The sequence below is a fragment of the Antechinus flavipes genome, chromosome 2 (assembly GCF_016432865.1).
Source record: "Antechinus flavipes isolate AdamAnt ecotype Samford, QLD, Australia chromosome 2, AdamAnt_v2, whole genome shotgun sequence".
Lineage (NCBI taxonomy): Eukaryota > Metazoa > Chordata > Mammalia > Dasyuromorphia > Dasyuridae > Antechinus > Antechinus flavipes.
This window is the reverse complement of record NC_067399.1, coordinates 462,806,250-462,825,923: the sequence shown is the minus strand read 5'-3', so window position 1 is coordinate 462,825,923 and position 19,674 is coordinate 462,806,250. Positions and strand designations below refer to the sequence as shown.

The window sequence follows — 19,674 nt, the reverse complement described above, 5'->3', positions numbered from 1 at the left end:
TATTTTTTTTTAAGTGAAGAAGACGGGGGAAACTGCTCTCCCTATATATCCAAGCTGTGGGCTCGGCTTCCTCTATCGAAAATTCCTAGAGGGAGTAGGAACTTCCCCTCAGAATCCCCATCATCCCAGTTTAGATGTCGAGCAGCCACTTGTTGGGGGCGCGGTAGCGGGGGAGGGGCGGGCTGTGAGGTGCGGGTTCAGGTAGTGTTCGGACAAGATTAGCGGAGGTCTGGGCAAATTTGAAGCAATCGTGATTCTGACTTGGTTTCCGCGATTGCACTTCCTCTTCCAGAAACCTCCAACACTTTCTCCAGCTAACTCCTCACAGCCCCTCCCCTCAGGCTTCTCCCGCTCTTCCCCGACCTCCCGCTTCCCTCCGGGAGCCAAGGGGGTGTGAGCTCCGCGGGAAATCTACTAGGGAAACCTACTGGGAGCGCGAGCTGGGGGGCGTAACCTTCCCGATACTCGAGCCCTGGTTGGTCGGGCGCCGTGAAGGGGTGGGGCGTGGCGGGGCGAGGCGGAGGCGTGGCGGGGTCCTGGAAGGGGGGGCAGACTGTAGAAGACCGAGAGGCACTCACTCCTATCTGCGGCTGCAGCGGCGGTAACTAAGGTCACCACCCAGCGGGACCATGTCTGACAAGCGGCCTGTAGCGACCGACACAAAAGGCCGGCGGCTGCCGGACACCTTCAATGGTGAGTTCGGGGCGGCGAAGTCTTCCCGGAGCCCGCCACTCCCTCCCTTTGCATTTACTACCCCCGGCACCACCCCAATCCCCGATGTCTCTCTGTTGTGTTACCAGTTATTGGGCGGGGAAAAATAAATACTATCAAAGTGTTACAGCTGCAAGAGACCTGAGCTCCTAGGGGTCAGAGCTGACATTAAAAGTTAGAAATGGGAAGGGCTTCGGAGAACATCTCGTCCCGACGCTTCTTTTTACAGAGGAGGAAACTGAGGACAGGACAGTAAATGAATCCCCCAAGGTAATAAATCAGGTCTGCGTCAGAGCCACCATCTTCATTTGGAAGACCCAGCCCTCCTAATGTACAACCACCCTCCTCCCCCCTTAGGAAATATCCACAGCTGTCATCCTCAAATTAGCCTCGGGTGCTCCTACCCTGCTGTCTTGAAGGATTTCCACTTCACTCGCTCTGGCAAATCCCTACTCCGACTGTCTAGTTGACTATTTTAGAATCATGGCGTTTCACAGTGGATGGAGTTGTTATTTAGTCCAAAAGGTAGCTGGAAGACGAAAATGCTGGAGGCAGAACGAAATCCCAGGTTTTATTCCTCCCATCACACTCCCTGAAAGTATGCTACATCGGGAGTGAGGAGACCCAGCTCTGGTGGCTATTAGGTCTAGTTTTTCATGTTCTGAAGACTACCACAGAGCTACCGTTCCATGATTATAAAATTCTTCTTTCCACCCGGAGTCCCCAGGTAATCTTTATTATTCCCTTTAGGGAACACTGTTCCATGCCTCCACCCTTCTGCAGTTGAGATGGAATCTCGGATCCCCCCCTCAGGGTCCTTTGGCTTTACAGATAAAGTTCTTTCTCCCTTTGTAAGCCTAGGTCTTAAACTAGAGGGCCCAAAAATGTACCATGAAATTTTGATCTAAGCTTCTCAAAAGGTGTTGTGGAAGGCTATTGTCTTTAAATGTGAACTCACTTCACTTCTGTGCAATTTGTATCACACGCTAGAGAAGTAACCTCTCCCATTCCTAAAATGTTTTGTATCTTAGTTAGCCTTCAATTGAACCATTTAAGATATTCAGTGATAATGACCTAAAATGTTACCCATCCCCAAATCCCCCTCCCCTCTGTAATTTCATTTTATTAGGACACATTTCAATTCAATAAACATTTATTAATTGCCTACTATATGTCAAGCACTGTGTTAAGCTCTGGGCAAACAAAAGAGGCAAAAGACAACTGCTCTGAAGGAGTTTATAATCAAATGGGAGAGACAAAATGTAAACCAAATGCAGGATATGTAGGAAATAATTAAGAGAGATTAGGGAAGACTTTCTGTAGAAGGTGGGCTTTTAGTTGGGATGCCAGGGGACTCCCCCCAAATTTACATTAATGGTAAATTTATAGTGCACTTTGGAAATGTTTCTTCATTACAATCCCATGAGATAAGTAAATGTTGCTATGCTTAACAGCATATGCTTAACAGAAACAAAAGTAATCCATTTACTGCCACTATTGTACCCAATATGTTATATGGCTGTGAAAAATACATTCATAGTGTCTCTAAGAATGACAAATGAATATCACCTTGAGAGCAGAGTACAGGTGTGGGGCAGCTATGAGTTGGCTGCAACTCATCATAAATAAAGAACCTAAAGAAGAACTGGAATAAAAAATAATCAAAGATATTTGTGATCCGAAAAAAGCATCAGGTTGGTCTTAGAGCAAGAGTGGAAGTGACAGGTGGATGGCCGGAGGATCCATCAAATCCAGGAGGTGTCAGCGTGGACAAAGACTTCTGACAAGTTGGCTGGATCTCCTTTGGCTGAATTGGAGGACTATCTGAGCAAGAGTGACACACATAATAAGCAAACGTGGAAGGGTTAATTTGCATCCATTGAAGGTTACAGTGATCTTTCAGGTCCACTTGAGGATAGGCCTTATACCTGAAAACACCCTGGTTTAAGATCACAGGGCTAGTAAACATTAGAACCATGTTTGACCTCCAGCCTGGTCCTCTTTTTGTTACACAAAGCTGGCATTTTATTAGTGGAAATTAGATTCAGAAGATCTGGATTTGAATAGTAGTTGTGCTTCCCATGATCTCTGGACACTTGGCAGTCATTTGATCTTGTTGGGATTCAGTTTTTTCCATATGTAAATAAACTCACTGCACAAGGTCCCTCCCAGCTTAAAAATTATACAAAAGGAATTCATTTCTTTCTTTCTTTTTTTTAATTTATAGCTTTTTATTTACAAGTTATATGTATGGGTAATTTTACAGCATTGACAATTGCCAAACCTTTTGTTCCAATTTTTCCCCTCCTTCCCCCCACTCCCTCCCCCAGATGGCAGGTTGACCAATACATGTTAAATATGTTAAAGTATAAATCAAATACAATATATGTATACATGTCCAAACAGTTATTTTGCTGTGTAAAAAGAATCAGACTTTGAAATAGTGTACAGTTAGCCTGTGAAGGAAATCAAAAATGCAGGCAGACAAAAAGAGGGATTGGGAATTCTATGTAGTGGTTCAGTCATCTCCCAGAGTTCTTTCTCTGCGTATAGCTGGTTCCATTAATTACTGCTGTATTGGAACTGATTCGGTTCATCTCATTGCTGAAGATGGCCATGTCCATCAGAATTGATCATCATATAGTATTATTGTTGAAGTATATGGATGATCTCCTGGTCCTGCTCATTTCACTCAGCATCAGTTCATGTAAGTCTCTCCAGCCTTTCTGAAATTATCCGGTTGGTCATTTCTTATGGAACAATAATATTCCATAATATTCATATACCATAACTTATTCAGCCATTCTCCAACTGATGGGCATCCACTCAGTGTCCATTTTCTTGCCACTACAAAAAGGGCTGCTACAAACATTCTTGCACATACAGGTCCCTTTACCTTCTTTAGTATCTCTTTGGGGTATAAGCCCAATAGAAAAACTGCTGGATCAAAGGGTATGCACAGTTTGATAACTTTTTGGGCATAGTTCCAAAGGAATTAATTTCTAATGGTGGAAAATTTCTGGCAGAATAACATAGTAAAGGAGTTAATGTTTGGTTAATAAATAGGGTTTCCAGCACTCATCAAATAAAGACTACTAATGTGGCTACTAGTTCTGCTTATGTAGAATACTAATAGTTTTTGTGCATTTTTCTCATTACAAAAGTCTATATATACATAATTTCATTTGATCCTTACAATACAGCCTGGAACTAAGTATTCCACTTTACAAAAGATAAAATTGAGACTCAAGAATTAAACAAAGTTTCAGAGCTGGTAATGAATTCTAAGACTTCTATCTTATACTAATGACATAGTGTTCTTTTCTCCTAAGCACAGCCTGGGGTTTCTGCCTACCACACCTATCCTTGTCCCACCACACCAGGCTTATCTGGTCTCCTCAGATGACTTATGGGCTTCCCAAGGGCAGTTGTTTCTCTCAGCTAATAGGGAAAGTGATGAGCGTTTGAGAAAAACTTAAGATCCTCCTCTATAAATCTGATTCTAGCATAATTTTTCCCATTTTAAAGTTGAGCAAACGGTTCAAAGAAATGAATTTTCTTACTGGAAGTGACACCATAAGTGTATAATTTGAATATAGGTCTCTTGGGTCCAAGTCTGTTGACTCAAGAGGCAGATGATCTAGTTGGCTCTACTATTTACAAATTGTACAAGAGGGTGATATTCTCTGAGCCTCAATTGCCCGCCTGAAAAATGACAGATGTTGAACTAAATGTCTTCTGAGAGTCATAGCTCACTAGTATCATCAACCTTTACTAAGCTCATCTATTACTGTTACTATTACTACATCATTTCTATTATTGTTGCTATAGCATTATCATCAACTCAAGAGCTCCCTGAGAGAGAGTATCCTATCCCTTAGTATAGTACTTGGAACATAGGTGCTTAATAAATATTTATCGCCTGACTTGGTCTTCACTTGGCTCTGAGTCAGTATTAAAATGATAATCTGTTGATTTGGAGGTGTTATTCTGGGTGAAAACAGACTCTGGGTATAAGCTTGGGTTTAATCTCTTTTAACTCCATTCCAACCCTTCTGTGAGTTTTGTTTATCCAGCAAGCGTTTATTAAACACTCTACTGCATGCATGAGCCTTGTATTCAATACAAAGCACACCAATATCTACCCTTTTTGTTAATTGTCTATGAGAAATGGGATACTGCAATGTTTCAAAGAAATGAACATTTCCCAGATGCAAAATTGAATTACAAGATGGTTGTGAGTAGTCTGCACTATATTTCAAATAAAGAACTTCAAAGAAGAACTTGATTAGAGGATGTAATCAGGGAAAATATATGATTGAAAAGTAAATTGGAATGATCATGTAAGAGTAAGATGGACAGAGTGAATGTTGGAGTACTTAATAAACACTGCTTTTGTGCCAGACCCTGTATTAAGGTCCTGTATCTGTACCACCAAAAGCTTACATTTATTTTTTTTTAAATTTTTTATTTAATAATTACATTATATTGACACTCGTTTCTGTTCCAATTTTTTTTCCCCTCCCTCCCTCCACTCCCTCCCCTAGATGGCAAGCAGTCCTTTATATGTTGGATATGTTGCAGTATATCCTAGATACAATATATGTTTGCAGAACCGAACAGTTCTCTTGTTGCGTAGGGAGAATTGGATTCAGAAGGTATAAATAATCCGGGAAGAAAAACAAAAATGCAGATAGTTTACATTCGTTTCCCAGTGTTCTTTCTTTGGGTGTAGCTGCTTTTGTCCAGCTTACATTTAAATAAGGAAAAGCAAAAATATGGAAAGGGGAAGGTGCAAGGTTGTATATTGGTGCCAAGAAGTGTCCTAGAAAAGAAAAAAGCTTAAAGTTTACCTCTCAAAGCCGAGGGATCTAGGGACAGAGTCCAGATTACTCATGGGAAAAGGGGGAAAGTGATGATCAGTATAGAAAATGATTGGCAAAGGGGCAGCTAGGTAGTGCAGTGGATAGAGCACCAGCCCTGAAGTCAGGAGAATCTGAGTTCAAATCTGATCTCGGATACTTAGCACTTTCTAGCTGTGTGACCTTGGGCAATTAACCCCAAATTGCCTCGGGAAAAAAAGAAACAACTGATCGGTATAAACCTGACTGGGCCAGGAAGTGACCATATTATTTATTTTAGATGATAAGTGCATCAGAAGAGATCAAATAAAGCATTATGGGAAATCCATTGGGAAAAATCCTTGCTGTTCAGGGAAAGGCTTCCTAGTCCTCTAGGTGGCATTTGAGGTTAGGCTTTGAAGTGTGGGTAGGAATTCAAAGATAAAGGAAATAAGGGGCAACTAGATGGTGTAGTAGATGGAACATTGATCCTGCCCCGAGGAAAACTTGCATTCAATCCCAGCCTCAGACACTTACTAGTTGTATAATGCTGGGCTAGTCACTGAACCCCAATTGCCCCCCTCCAAAAAAGAGAGAGAAAGAGAATAGAAATTTTAGATATTGGGAAAAACATAAGCAAGGACATGAAATAAAAGAGAATAAGACAGAATCATATCACTTATAGTTAAACTGGATATGTTTAGGAGACAAAGTAGTAGAGTCCAGACTAAAACAGACTACCTGTGGAGAGTAATATTACATGTGATTATAGAGTTAGAGCTAGAAGAAACCTCAGAAGGAAAAAAATGACCATTAAGTACCTACTATGTGCCAGGCACTCTACTAAGTGCTTTACAAATTTTATCTTATTTGATCCTCACAGCATCCTTGGAACATAGGCCCTATTATTATTCCCATTGTCTAGTTGAGACAATTGAGGCAGGTGGAGATTAAGTGACTTGCTCAGTGTCATACAACTTTTAAGTGTTGAGATCAAATTTGAATTCAAGTTTTCCAGATTTCTAGGTCAAGAACTGTGGTAGGTAGCTAGCTGCCTTATCTCAGTAAAGAGCTGAAATGACATGCTCACTACACAGGGAATGTCAGGTGAGAAATGATCCTTAAGTCCTTAGTTTTCCTCCGATGTAAAATGGAGGTGATGATGCAGTTGTGAGGTATAACACTAAAGTGATATATAAATAGTTGCTAATATTAAGACAAAGTCTGTGACCCAGAGAGAAGAGAGAATTGGTATCTGGGAGATTGAAAACTAAGAGGGCACTAGGTGATGTAGAACTGTATTTCTCTAACAGTGTAGTTGGATCTCCGAGGGTCTTTCAGAAGGTCAAAACTATTTTCATAATGATAGAAAAAAAATTGCTAATGTGGTTAAACACCAGTTGGTATAAATCACATAAAAGCTTTCTGATGGATCCTCAATAATTTTTAAAAATGTAAAGGGGTGGGACATCCAGGTGGCTTAGGGAAAAAGCACTAGCCTTGAGTCAGGAAAACCCAAGTTCAAATGTGACCTCAGACACTTACTTACTAGCTGTGTGACTCTGGACAAAGTCAGTTAACCCAGATTGCCTTAAAAAGGAAAAAAAAAAGAATGTAAAGGCATCCTGGGACCAAAAAATTTGAGAACCACTGTTTTTTAGAGGAAGGGAAAATGAAAGAGAGAGTGAGAGATCCAGAAGGAGAAAGAAGTTGAAATCTGAAAGACAAAAGACCTGGAGTTTGAGAGAGAGAACAGTTTTCTATGGGATTGACCCATTTGGCTTTTGGAAAGAGATTTCACATCTGGAGGACTAAGAGAGCAAGTATGGTGGACTTGAAAGAGTATTAGATTTATAGTTAGGACCTGGATTTGAACCCTGGCCTTGTTATTTAAACCTTGATGATCTTAAATTACTTAACCATTCAGGATCGCCATTTCTCCTCTGTAAAATGAAGGCAAAGAGAATATGTGGTTAATCTGAGTTCAAAGGTCATCTTCCAGCACTACAGCTATATCTCTTAGGATTTTCATGATCTGGGATCTGAGCAAGGAAATAGGCCAGATTCTAGAGGGAAGAAGCAGTGAGAGAACCGGTTTCTACAAGAGATGTGAGATTGGGACCTGAGTTGGAACTAGACAGTCAGTAATCCAGTTCTCCACATGGAACTATATTTAAAGGATTGAAAGATACCCTCATCAGAGGGAGAATAGACTGAGTTTGGGGGCTCACAGAAGGAGAGAACTGGTTTGGGAAAAGTGAGGTCAAAACCTGAGGGGGAAACTATTCTGGGCTCCTGGTCCCAAAGGAGAGGGAAGGAACTATAGAGAAAGAGAATTGATTTTTGGGAGATCTGAGACCCGAGAGGGAAAAAGCAAGTAGACCTAAGTCTAGGAAATGAGATATGTGGTCCCAGAGTAGACTAGACCAGGGTGCCTGGATCTTGAAGAAGGAACCAGTGAGAAAGGAGAAATCAAATTTCTGGGGCTGAGAGATTTTTGCCCTGAGCTGGTGGTGAGGCAGGTAGGAAGAGGACATGAGATTGAGGGCTGAGCAGAGAGAATGCATGACCATCTTTTCAGTATACAATTATGGCATTACTGTGTGAGCATGAAAAGTCCTTAAGACCCAAACTGTCTCTCTTACACTAGCTGATAAGATGGGAGATGCAAGTAACTTATAAGATAGCTGTTATTCCTTTGTAGTGTGGTCAATGGGATGGGAGCCCATATTGAATTTTCCAACGTTTTCCCCAGTTTGTATGCCCTTATTTGCAGGAATAAATATTTAATAATTTCCCCCAATTACACCTAAAAAATCCCAATTTTAATAATGTTCCCCAGTTACATCAAGAAAAAATTTAGCATTCATTCTTATAAGATTTTGTGTTCCAAATTTTTCTTCTTCTCTCCCTTCCCCTCTCCTGAAGATGGTAGGCAGTTTGATATATTTTATACATGTACTTGGTCTACATTGGTTACAGTTGTGAAAGAAAAAAACAGATCAAAAGAAAAAAGCATGAGAAAGATTAAAATAAGAAAAATATGCTTCAATCTGCATTCTGAATCCATCACTTCTTTATCTGGTTATGGGTATTATTTTCCTTCTGAAGTCCTTTATACTTGTGATGCTGAGAAAGCTGGATCAATCACAGTTGATCATCACACAGTGTTGCTGATACTATGTACAATGTATTCCTGGTTTTGCTCATTTCACTCCATGTCAGTTCATAGATCGTTTTTTGAAATCTGCCTGTTCATTTCTTATTGCACACTAGCATTTCATTACATTCACATACTGCAGCTTTTTCAGCCACTCTCCAATCACTGGGCATCCTCTCAATTTCCAATATTTAGTCACCATGATAAGGGCTGCTATAAATATTTTTGCACATGTAGCTCCTTTTCCCTTTTTCGTAGTCTCTTTAGGATATAGACAATTTTGTTGCTGACTCAGTTTTTAACATTCATTTCTTAAATTTTTGAATTCCAAATTCTTGCCTTTCCTTCTTTTTCTTTTCCCTCATGGAGAAAGCAAGCAATTTGACATAGGTTATACATGTGCAGTCATGTAAAACATTTCCATGTTAAGCTCTGAAAGAAAACATACCAAAAAACACTCAAGAAAAAAAAAATTATTAAAAAAAAAACCTGCAGAAATTTAAGGACAGATTGTTATCTAGTCCTAGCTTCACAAGACTTTACAATTAGCCCTTAATTATCTCCCTTAATTAATTGCACCTTGAGCTTTCTTTGTCCCTAATAGAATTCTAATCCTTAGGATTAGAATTGAGAGCTTGGGAGAGCAGTGCTCTAACCCATCTCCCTAAACCAGAACTTATTCAAAAATATTGTTCTTCCAGTGTCCTTCTTGGACAAGAAATTAAGGTCATAACAGACCTTAAGCATTTATTTTATGAGGCCTTTGGTGAATGCATTTTTCACCTGTTAATGTATGCATCATGTCTTTCTTTGCTATATGTAAATATGTATTTAAGAAAAAATCTTTGTGATGGCTTTATTACATAAATAAAAGGTCTAAAAAAAGTGTTTGCTTACAAACTGGTCTCTTGGCAGTAGGAGTCAAACAATCCCATTTCTGCAGAGTTGTAAAGTTTATGATTTTCTTTCCTCACAGCAGTGTAAGTGGGATGTTGCCTTATTAATGTGGAAGGGATTCTCCTTTCCTGGGGCTCTACCATTACAAATATATTTCCTAATTTGAGAGGCCAGAAAGATGTGGACAAATTGGTGGGAACATTTAGGAGCACACTGAGACTATGTTATAAGGTCTTCACATTCTAAGATGCTATGATTCTCTAAGACATACTATCTTTAATTCCAGAAAGCACTTGTGTAAAGCAGAATAGATGAGCTGCATGTCTGCACTTGGCACCAAACAGAGTTTACTTTGCACTTCGTCAGTTTAAATTCCTGGAGTCAGAACTTAGACCAGAGCGACCCAGGGATCTGACCTAGTATGGCAATTCTTATAATGTAATTTAAATCATAAGACCAAAACAGGATTCTCTTTACGTCAGCATTTCTAAAATAAATAAAAAGGGGGGGGGGGGGACTTCAGAAAATGCCACAAGCTTTTGGCTTAAGACAGTACCTTGTAGACTGAGAATTATGGGAAGGTATCATCTTTGGATATGGGAAAGAAATGAACCATCTGGCCCATGCCCACCCTTGCTGGGAATTGGTAACTAGGAAGAGAAATCTAGGCAGTACTTTCCAGGAAGACTCCCAGAATATGAAGCAGCTTCAGTTCTAAACTGGTCTGTCAACTTCTTGATAGTTTAGAACAAAAATACCCTTACCCAGCAGCTCTGACTCAACTTCTGGTCTGGGGCTTGGTCAGGAAATCTCTTGGTGACAGGGGGAAATTCATTTTCCCTTCTAATCATTTCTTTCCTTATCTGAGATAAGTGGGTTGGACCTATCTAGTTTCATATAGATTTAGAGATATAGAGATAGAGATAGAGATCTTGTCACTAGACTTGGATAAGTGGAGGAGAAAGTGAGACTGGAGACTTTGCACAGCTGCCCTCACTTAAATCCACCATTTAAGTCATCATAGCTTCAAAACTTTGTAATGAAATAATATAGATTGATTGCAAGGAAACTTAGTGGTAGGTAACATTATAATTAAGAAACTGATCAAATTCCCTTGGGAGAATCGTGCAGGAGAATAAGTAAGATCATGGGACTGATTTGTTTATTGCATTGTTGTTAGAGCTGATAAAAGTGTGGGAAATTTTCTAACTTCTTCATGAATTAATCCAAGTAAATAAACAATCATCTGGTCGCAAATTATGGCCTATGTTTGAAAAGATCCCAAATTTGAACTTGCTTTATGATTTAACATGTTCTAGGAACTGCTTGCAAAACTTCAGAGGGACATTAAGACATATTAATAGCAGTAGTTCATATTCACATGGCATTTTACAGTTCACAAAGTTCTTAGAATATAATGTTAGACTTGAAGGGATCTTAGAACACAGATAGAACAAATAAAATGTAGAATATTAGAACATAGAATATTGGAGAAAAGAAAGGTTTTGGGAGATTATATAATTCAACCCTTTAATTTAAGAGAGTGATTTGTCTTAGAAATTTGAGAGGCCAGGAAGATGTGGACAAATTGGTGGGAACTGAAAATAAATCTGGTTGTAGTAAAGTAAAAATGCATTATAATAAGGAATTCCATTGGTCTCACCCTTTGTTCAACTTGTATTTTATAAAGAAGAAAATGTTTTGAAGAATTATAGAAAGGTTTAGATGAAGAATAAAAATGTAAAGATGGTTGCCCTTTATCCCAATTTCTCTAGTCCCAAGGGAGGTACCATAGATTTTATTTCCTGTCTAATTCTGGTCTTACTGGAGACCCTGCATATAAGTATTTTGAAGAGCAAATTAACATTTGAAAATGCAATCTTAAATTGATAACTGGGATGAGAAATGATTATGAATATAGCAATTAAGTAATGCTACGAAATGCTAATTCCTTCCTGTTTAACTTTTTATAGAATTTTTTACATCTGGAAGGAAATTTATCTAGTTATCTAATCTGACATTCTCATTTTTCTCATTCTCATTTTCAAGAAAAAGTGATTGGTTTCAGTAACTGAGCTAATCTTTAGCTGAGATAATAGCAACCTTAAAAACAACTATTGAAATTAGCAAAATGTTAGTTATGATTTGACATGTAAACACTAAGATGTGGTGAATGTGATTCTGGCATTTTATTATTTAATAAAACTTGACAATATTTTTTAGTAAATTTTATTGTTGAATATATGTTAATGTGTATGAATATATACATGTGTAAATAATCACAGTGTCCCAGAAGTCTTAGTGCAGAGTTCTGTCCTAAGTATTAACAAGGATATACAAATAAACCAGACAAGTTGTTTTGCTCAAGGAATTTTTAGTCTGATAGAGGAATGCAACATATATACAGGTAACTAAACAGTACTAAAAAGAACATAAGTATATTAGCTACAAAGTGTTACAGATATTTGTAAGAAGCTTTTTATTAGGGATTTCAGGGATCAGTGAAGGTGAATAATGGGATCATTCTATTCCATTGAAGATTCATTTATTAAGTATATCCCCTATCCCAAAGCCCTGTATTGGAAAGGTAGATAAGAAAGAGAATCCCTAACCCCAAGAAATTTGCCATTCTGGTTCATATCATCAGAATAATGATAACTTTCTATAGATATTTAAGGTTTATAAAGTACTTTCCTCAATGTATTCTTTTAGATGCATCATTGTCCCCATTTTATTAATTAGAAAATGGAAGCTAGGTGAGATGAAATGTTTTACCTAGAGCCATATAACTGCTAAGTTCTAGCTTAGGGAATCCAACCCATATCTTCCTATTGAAAATCCATTGTTCTTTCTACTATCACTTCTAGGAGAATCAAATTTCATTATGTTTTCTTGCATTTTTTTTTTTAAAGATTGTATCAGTTTACAGAAAAGGATAAAAAAATTTTTTTTGGAAATCTTTTTTTACTGTGAGAGCTCTGGATTTAAAGTGAAGAAAATGCTCAGCTTCTTATAAGCTATTTGATCTTAGTTAAGTAAGTTTCTTCCTTTCTGTGAGCCTCAGTTTTCTATTAAAAAAAATTAGGTTTCAGGTTAGTTCATCACTAAGGATTTCCTCTAGCATTCTAGATTCTAACGTCTATTTTAAGTCTTAAAACTCCCTAAAGTGAATTGTAATCAATCAATGAATGGAATGAATGAAAAGATATTTATTAAGTACCTACTCTGTGCAAAGTACAAATAGAAAAGAGAGACAATCCTTGCTCTCAAGTTGCTTATATTCCAACAGGGAGAGACTGCACATTGAGATTTCTACAGCAAATTAGATGGTCCTTAGGATATAGGAGCAAAAACAGATAGAAATGCATCTTCTTTAGTTTCCCGTCTTTTGGTAAAACAATATCCTTTTCTGAGGTTGAGCTATTGGACAATTCCAAGGACTTTGTTAATAAGAGTATTATTTTCTAGATCTTCAGTAGCTGAAGGGTACTGAGGAGTTGAAGGGCAGCCCCTTTAGAGGGAATTAGTTGCAAGGTTGCTTTTCCCCAAGCATTGCTGTCCTGGCCAATGGCCATGTGGGCTGGACTGGAAACCAGGGCAGGTCTGGAGAGGCAGTTGTTCCTCCCTGGACTCTCGGGCTCACCTCCCCATCAGCAGCTGGTGGTGGTCATGGCTGTGGTGGCAGTGATGGCAGTCGGGCCGCAGCCCTCAATGATGGCTAACACAGCTGGAGCAGAAGCAGAACTTGTGGGCAGTGGGTAGGCTCTGCTGTTCCCATGGCTCTTGGGCGCAGGGTGCTGGGACTCTCTGTCTTGGTCTGGTGGGAAGTATAGGTTGGAGGTGGCAACAATATTTTGTTTCTGTAATGTCTGCTAGTTAATATTGATAACTTTTCTCTTTATTCTCTCTGTATATGTATGTTAACTTATTGAATTTGTTAATTGATTGAATTTTAAATCTCTGTATCTAGAAGTTTATTATAGAACTGCCCCAAATATAAAAAATGGACTTTGTATATACTATATCAGGGCTTATATTTCTAGTTGACTTATATTTGTTTATCAAGGGGAATAAAATGTTCATAATAAAAAGGACTTCTCTTGTTTATCAAGGCCTGGGAAAGAGACAGATTATCAGGAAGAAGGAATTGGCATGCCATTTCCTCATTTTTGTTCTTCTTTTAATTGTATTTTGACTGCATGGGATCACACAGTTAGGAAAAGTTTCTCTGAACCTCAGTCTCCTTGTATAATGAGTATGATAATTATTATACTACCATCCCTCCCAGGGCCATTGAAGGAAAAATGTTTTGTGAACTGTAAAATGTTACCTAAATGGGAGCTATCATTTTTTAAAAATAGTATTTTATTGGAAACTGAGTGGATGCCCATCAGTTGGGGAATGGCTGAATAAGTTATGGTACATGAATGTTATGGAATATTATTGTTGTATAAGAAACAATCAGCAGGATGATTTTAGAAGGCCTGGAGAGACCATGAACTGGTGCTAAGTGAAGTGAGTAGAAAAAGAAGATCATCATATCCAGCAACAACAAAATTATGGGACAATCATTTTTGACGGATATGGCTCTTTTCTACATTGAGGTGATGATTCATGCCAATTCCAATAGACTTGCATTGGAGAGAGCCATCTGCATCCAGAAAGAGACTATGGAGATTGAATATGGATCACAACATAGTATTTTCCACTTTTGTTATTGTTGATTTCTTGGTTTTTTTTTTCTTTCTTATTTTTTTTTCCTTTTTGAACTGATTTTTTCTTGTGCAGCATGATAATTGTGAAAATGTATAGAAAAATTACATGTTTAACATATATTGGACTATTTGCTATCTAGTAGAGAGGGTGGGGGGAAGAGAGGGAGAAAAAAATTGGAACACAAGATTTTGCAGGGATGAATGTTGAAAACTGCCTTTGCATATATTTTGAAAATAAAAGGCTATTTTAATTTTTAAAATCCCAGTTTTCTAAGAATTATTTTGCCCATCTGTGAAATATGAAGAACTTTTATTTTTTATCAAAGGTAACCTTTTAGATTATTGTCAGAACAAATGGGATAAAATGTTTACAAAGAAAAAAATAGTATTTTATTTTTCCAAATACATGTAAAGGTAATTTTCAAAATTCATTTTTGTAAGACTTTGTGTTCTAACGTTTTCTTTCTTTTTCCCTTACTTCCCTCTCCCCAAGATAGCAAGCAACCTGATATAAGTTAAATGTGTGCAATCCTTATCATTCTTTGCAGCATTGTGGCCCTGGGAATTAGAAAAATTGTGTTTGACAGCTTACTGACTACATGATTCTGGACCAGTCATCTTGCTTCTCTGTTTCTTAATTTGGAGAATTTGTTTAAAAAGAAAAAAACTGCTTGGCTCCCTAAGAAGTGCTTATTATGTGCCAGGTATATGCTGAGGTTGTGAAAGGGAGACTTCAAGCTCTATGATACCCATTTTATAAAGGAAAAAACTAAGATTCAGAAATTAATCCAACTAACTATGGTTCTGTGGAAACACATGGCTGAACCCAAAGTCAAGAAAACCTGAGATCTAATATGGCCTCATGCACTCAGCAGCTGTGTGAACCTGGGAGAGTCACCTAACTTCTCTGTCTCAATTTCCCCTATTATAAAATGGAGACAACAGTAGTGCGTAGCTCCCAAGGCTATTATGAGGACAAAATGAAATAATATTTGTGAAATATTTTATAAACCTTAAAGCACTATTTAAATATTAAATGAGGAGGAAGGGGGGGGGGGTTGGATATGCCTTAGGAGAGTACCACATTTATGAAACTCTAGACCTTTGAAGAATTTCAGTAATTCCATTAATGGGGACAATAGGTCCTCTTAATTGGGGACTATTGTGAATTGTGTCCAAAAGTGTGTTTGTCTTGGTCCTCTGAGGGGAGACTGAGTCCCCAAGCACATTGTTAGTCTTAATGTTTTCTCCACGTTATGTTGTTCCCAAGTGGCATTTTACTTAATATTAGCTGGTTCTGGTAAGAGACCAGAGGAAACTCATGACGCTGAACTGTGGTTCTTATCTCCTAACTGGAGGAGAAAGAATCTGAGCCCTTGCTGAGAATTTGGGCCTACAGAGGAGAGGCCCCTGGACAGCTGTTTCCCAAAGGCTCTTTTGGGAAGGAGGCTTTGTCAGCTTTATTTTACTTAGACCTAGAAAGGAGAACTGGAAATAGAGAGGAAGATTTCAGCTGAGTATAAGGGAAAATTTCCACATGATTAGAGTTAACCTAGAAATAGGCTAGGCCAGCCCTGTAGGCAATGGATTTTCTTCCTAGAGAGCTTCACTATAAAGCTGGGTTCTCTCTCAGGCACTAAAGAGGAGAATTTTTAATTAAATATAGGTATCAGTCAGGATGAGTTCTGAGAAGTCTTTTCTAAGTGATATTGCATTAGTTTTATGTGGTCTGGATTCTAATATCTGTTTTGTACTTGAAGACATCTTAGTGGCCTAAGTTACATTATTTTCCTTATACCTTCATTTCTCAATTACACAGAGATAAAGCTTATTCACAAGTGCTTTCTGGAGAGATGGAACTGATGTAACTTTTTGCTTTTAATACTTCCAGATAAAATAAATGTTCATCTTTTAGCCATGAAAATTTATGGCATTATGATGAAAAGAACTCTGTTCAGATCCAAAGACCTGGCCCTTATTAGTCCTGTAACCAGAGGCAAATCACTTTACATCTGGCAGTTCAAATGGAGGAATTCACATTTATATAAGCATTTTATAGTCCTTATTTCATTTGGTTTTCCTCATTTTGTTTTTAGAGGCTATTATTATTCCCATTTTACTGATGAGGAAACAGACTCAAAAGGGAAGTGACATACTAAGGTCATGTAATGAGGAAGTGTCCAAGTCTTAACTCCTAGTCCATTACTTTATCTACCTCCCACGGTTATTATGAAGATAAATTGAAATTATGTATGAAGATTGCTTTGGGAAACTTTCACAGAGGCACATCGGTTGTCATGGTTTCCCTTTGCCTTGTTGGAAATAGAAATAACTGTTGACTTTATTCTGTGTTCTCACGTTCTTTCTTGCACCAATATTTTGTGTTTTCTTCTGAGTTTTAATTAATATTTTGTTTCAATTGATATATTTTATAGTTTTTTTCTATCAATATCTTCAACTCATTTTCCCTCTTTTCTTCTCCTCTTCCTGTCCTCTTCCTCTTCTTTTCCTCTCCTCTCCTTCTTGAATCATTCCAGGGAACTAAAAACTTATTTATTGCATTTTAATCTATATGATTACAGTTATCACAACAAACATTTAAATACCACCCATCCTTACAACTTTTTATAGTTAGTGGTGTCAGGATAAACATCCTCTTTTTAAAAATGAGGAAACTGAGGTATTGACCTATAATATTAAAAGTAAAGTAAAACAAACACTTATGTTGGGCATTAATTTTGTGAATTAGAATCAAGACTTACACCAGGTCTCCTGAATAACTCCAAATCTAATGCTAATTCTGTGCTACTCCAGTGAAAATGTCATTCCTCATCCTTTTATTTAATTGTCAATTTCAGGAAGCTGGGATAGTACAAATATTGAATTACCCTGAAGTGGACACATATGTTCCAATTCATATTATTTGAAATTATGAGTATCTAAGATGTGATAATTAGTTCCAATCCAATGGAAATACACAGTGTGAATTCAGAGAATTCTTAATTCTGCACTAATAGAGAGATGTGGCTGTATTTGAGCAAAGATGTCATCTCACCAATGTCTATATCCCCTCTAGTAGCACAGATCATAACTTATGCTTACTCATGATCTTCTGTGCCTCTTGGCCACGTCTTCCCATAAGAAGTCCTTCCACAACTTCCCATAAGTCCACCAACTTCTGAGCAACTTCATCTCTGTTGGTACTGGACACTAGTGAAATCTAATTATACACTTCCTCAGAGATATCTTCCTCAGAGATATCTTTCATTGCTCTTCATACATAATTCTTCACTAATAACAAAGTCCAGCCCATGCGTACCTACCATCATCATCAGTAACCATTTATTAAATGCCTAAACACTGGTGATACAAAGAGACAACAGACACCCCCTACCCTCAAGCAGCTTACAGTCTAATGAGGGAACGAGAACACTCACACAAATAGAGAAAAAAGAAAGCTATATAAAGGTTGAATAGAAAATAATTAACAGAATTGTCGCAGTTCTTTCCATTGCTTTTTGGATGATCTGCAGTTTTCATTCTTTGGAAACTTGGTTGTTCATACATATGGGATAACTATATCAGTGCATTAGGATTCTAAGATCACTGTGGCAACTTGTGAAGACATTTCAACCCATTTTACTACAATCCAGGTTTGTAGCTGACTCAGCTTCAAGGGCACACTGTGTTGGGTTAGGATTGAAAGTACCAAATTATGTCACCTGGTGGGATTCATCCTTGACTTGTTCCAAGTCTACTGTTTCTGGAAAATATGGTAACCCGAAACAAATCTGGGGGCCATTCCACATATCTTAGTAGCTGAAAGGGCAAATGCCTTACTGGTGATCATACAACCAGTAAGCATCAACTGGATTTGAACCCAGTACTTCTGAGTTCCAGACACAGGATGCTATATGTTGTCCATACTATCTCACTGCGTAGTAGACGTGATCTTACAAAGAGAGGGTTTTGTGTCATGGAAGGTAGGGAGAGAGGCTTGTGTCTTGTTTATCTTTGCCTTTCTCTACAGTTCCCAGCACACACTAGATACTTATAATAAAGGTTTTTTGAACTAAAGAATTTTTGATCATCTGCCCAGGACAGCAGTTGTAATAGAAAAGGCACTGACCTTGGAGTCAGCAGGGTCCGGGTTAAAATTTTTACTCCAGGCACTTAGTAAAGTGACCATAGGTAAGTCATTTAACCATTCTGAGACGAATTCCCCTGTGGTTATAACACTTATACTACTTGTCTTAAAGGTCTGCTGTAAGAAAAGTACTTTAAGGTCTTTAAGCAGTATAGACATAGGTATTACTTTGAGAAAGAATAAAACCAAATGTAGAGTAGACTTTGAAATAAAACTCTAAAAATTAAAGGCATTTTACATTTTATTAAAAAATAAAACCTTTAACTAGAATTCTAAACCTAGTCTTAGATATTAGAAAGCACAATTGCCTGGTGATGTCTGCCGCAAGATAAAATTAAGAGTATCTCTAACAATGTTGCCATAGTACCTGAAAAAATGCTGGCTTTGGAAGCAGCTTAACAACCTCATTTCTGCCATTCTGTGTGACTTAATCTTTCTTGACTCCATTTCCACAGCTGTAAAATAAGGGGCTGGACTCCATTGCACAGAATGTAAACCATGTATTCCACTCAGTGCCGGGTACTGTGCTAAGCTCACATTCTTGCCTTGCTCGTTGTGTTACAGACAGCTTTTGTCTTTGGAGACTCCATTAATTTAGAGCCATACGGCATTACTGGAAGACCATCAGTACATCTGTTCCTAGGATTTGTGTGGGAACAATAGTGGTTCCTACATTGGGAGAGGTCTCATTCTAATCGGGGATGACTGAAGTGAGTGTTCCGTTTCCTGGCAAATGGAGAGGCCCGTTGGACCTTGGGAGCATGTGGCAGATGGTCCCCAACCCATCACTGTGGGAAGAAGGTAGTGCTCCCAGGGGGTTAGAGTGGAGGAGGTAGGTGTGAGGGAAGGGATGGACCTCCAGGTGATAGTGGGCATCCAGCCCCTGGTGGGAACCGCACCGTGGAGATTGTAGTGGCCTGGGCCAGGGCCCCGGGGCCTGTCCTTGCTGGCTCACTGGGTGCCTGGTAGCATGGGCCAACCAGTGGACTACAGTAGAGGAGGAGAAAAGCCCTTTAGACTTCAATCTGTGGTTCCATGATGCTTTTATTTCCTTTTTCTGATTATTTTGCTGTTGAATTGCATAGCCTGGAGCTTGTTGCCTGACTGCTGGACCTTTCTTTGATAGCTTATCTTTGAGGAGTGTTGCCACAGAGAGTCATACCATTCTTGATTGAAGAAACTGCCCCTTTTCTGGATGTGGCA

At 38.4% G+C, this 19,674-nt stretch overlaps 1 protein-coding gene across 1 annotated transcript in view; it reads left to right on the top strand.

Moving 5' to 3' along the window:
- Positions 1–544: 544 nt before the first annotated feature.
- The window catches only part of STOM (stomatin), a 42,299-nt gene continuing 23,169 nt past the window's right edge, over positions 545–19,674 (top strand). The window contains exon 1 of the mRNA XM_051979553.1: positions 545–693. Within this exon, the coding sequence (XP_051835513.1) occupies positions 630–693 (64 nt within the window). The 5' untranslated portion in view covers positions 545–629. The remainder of the gene's footprint in view (positions 694–19,674) is intronic.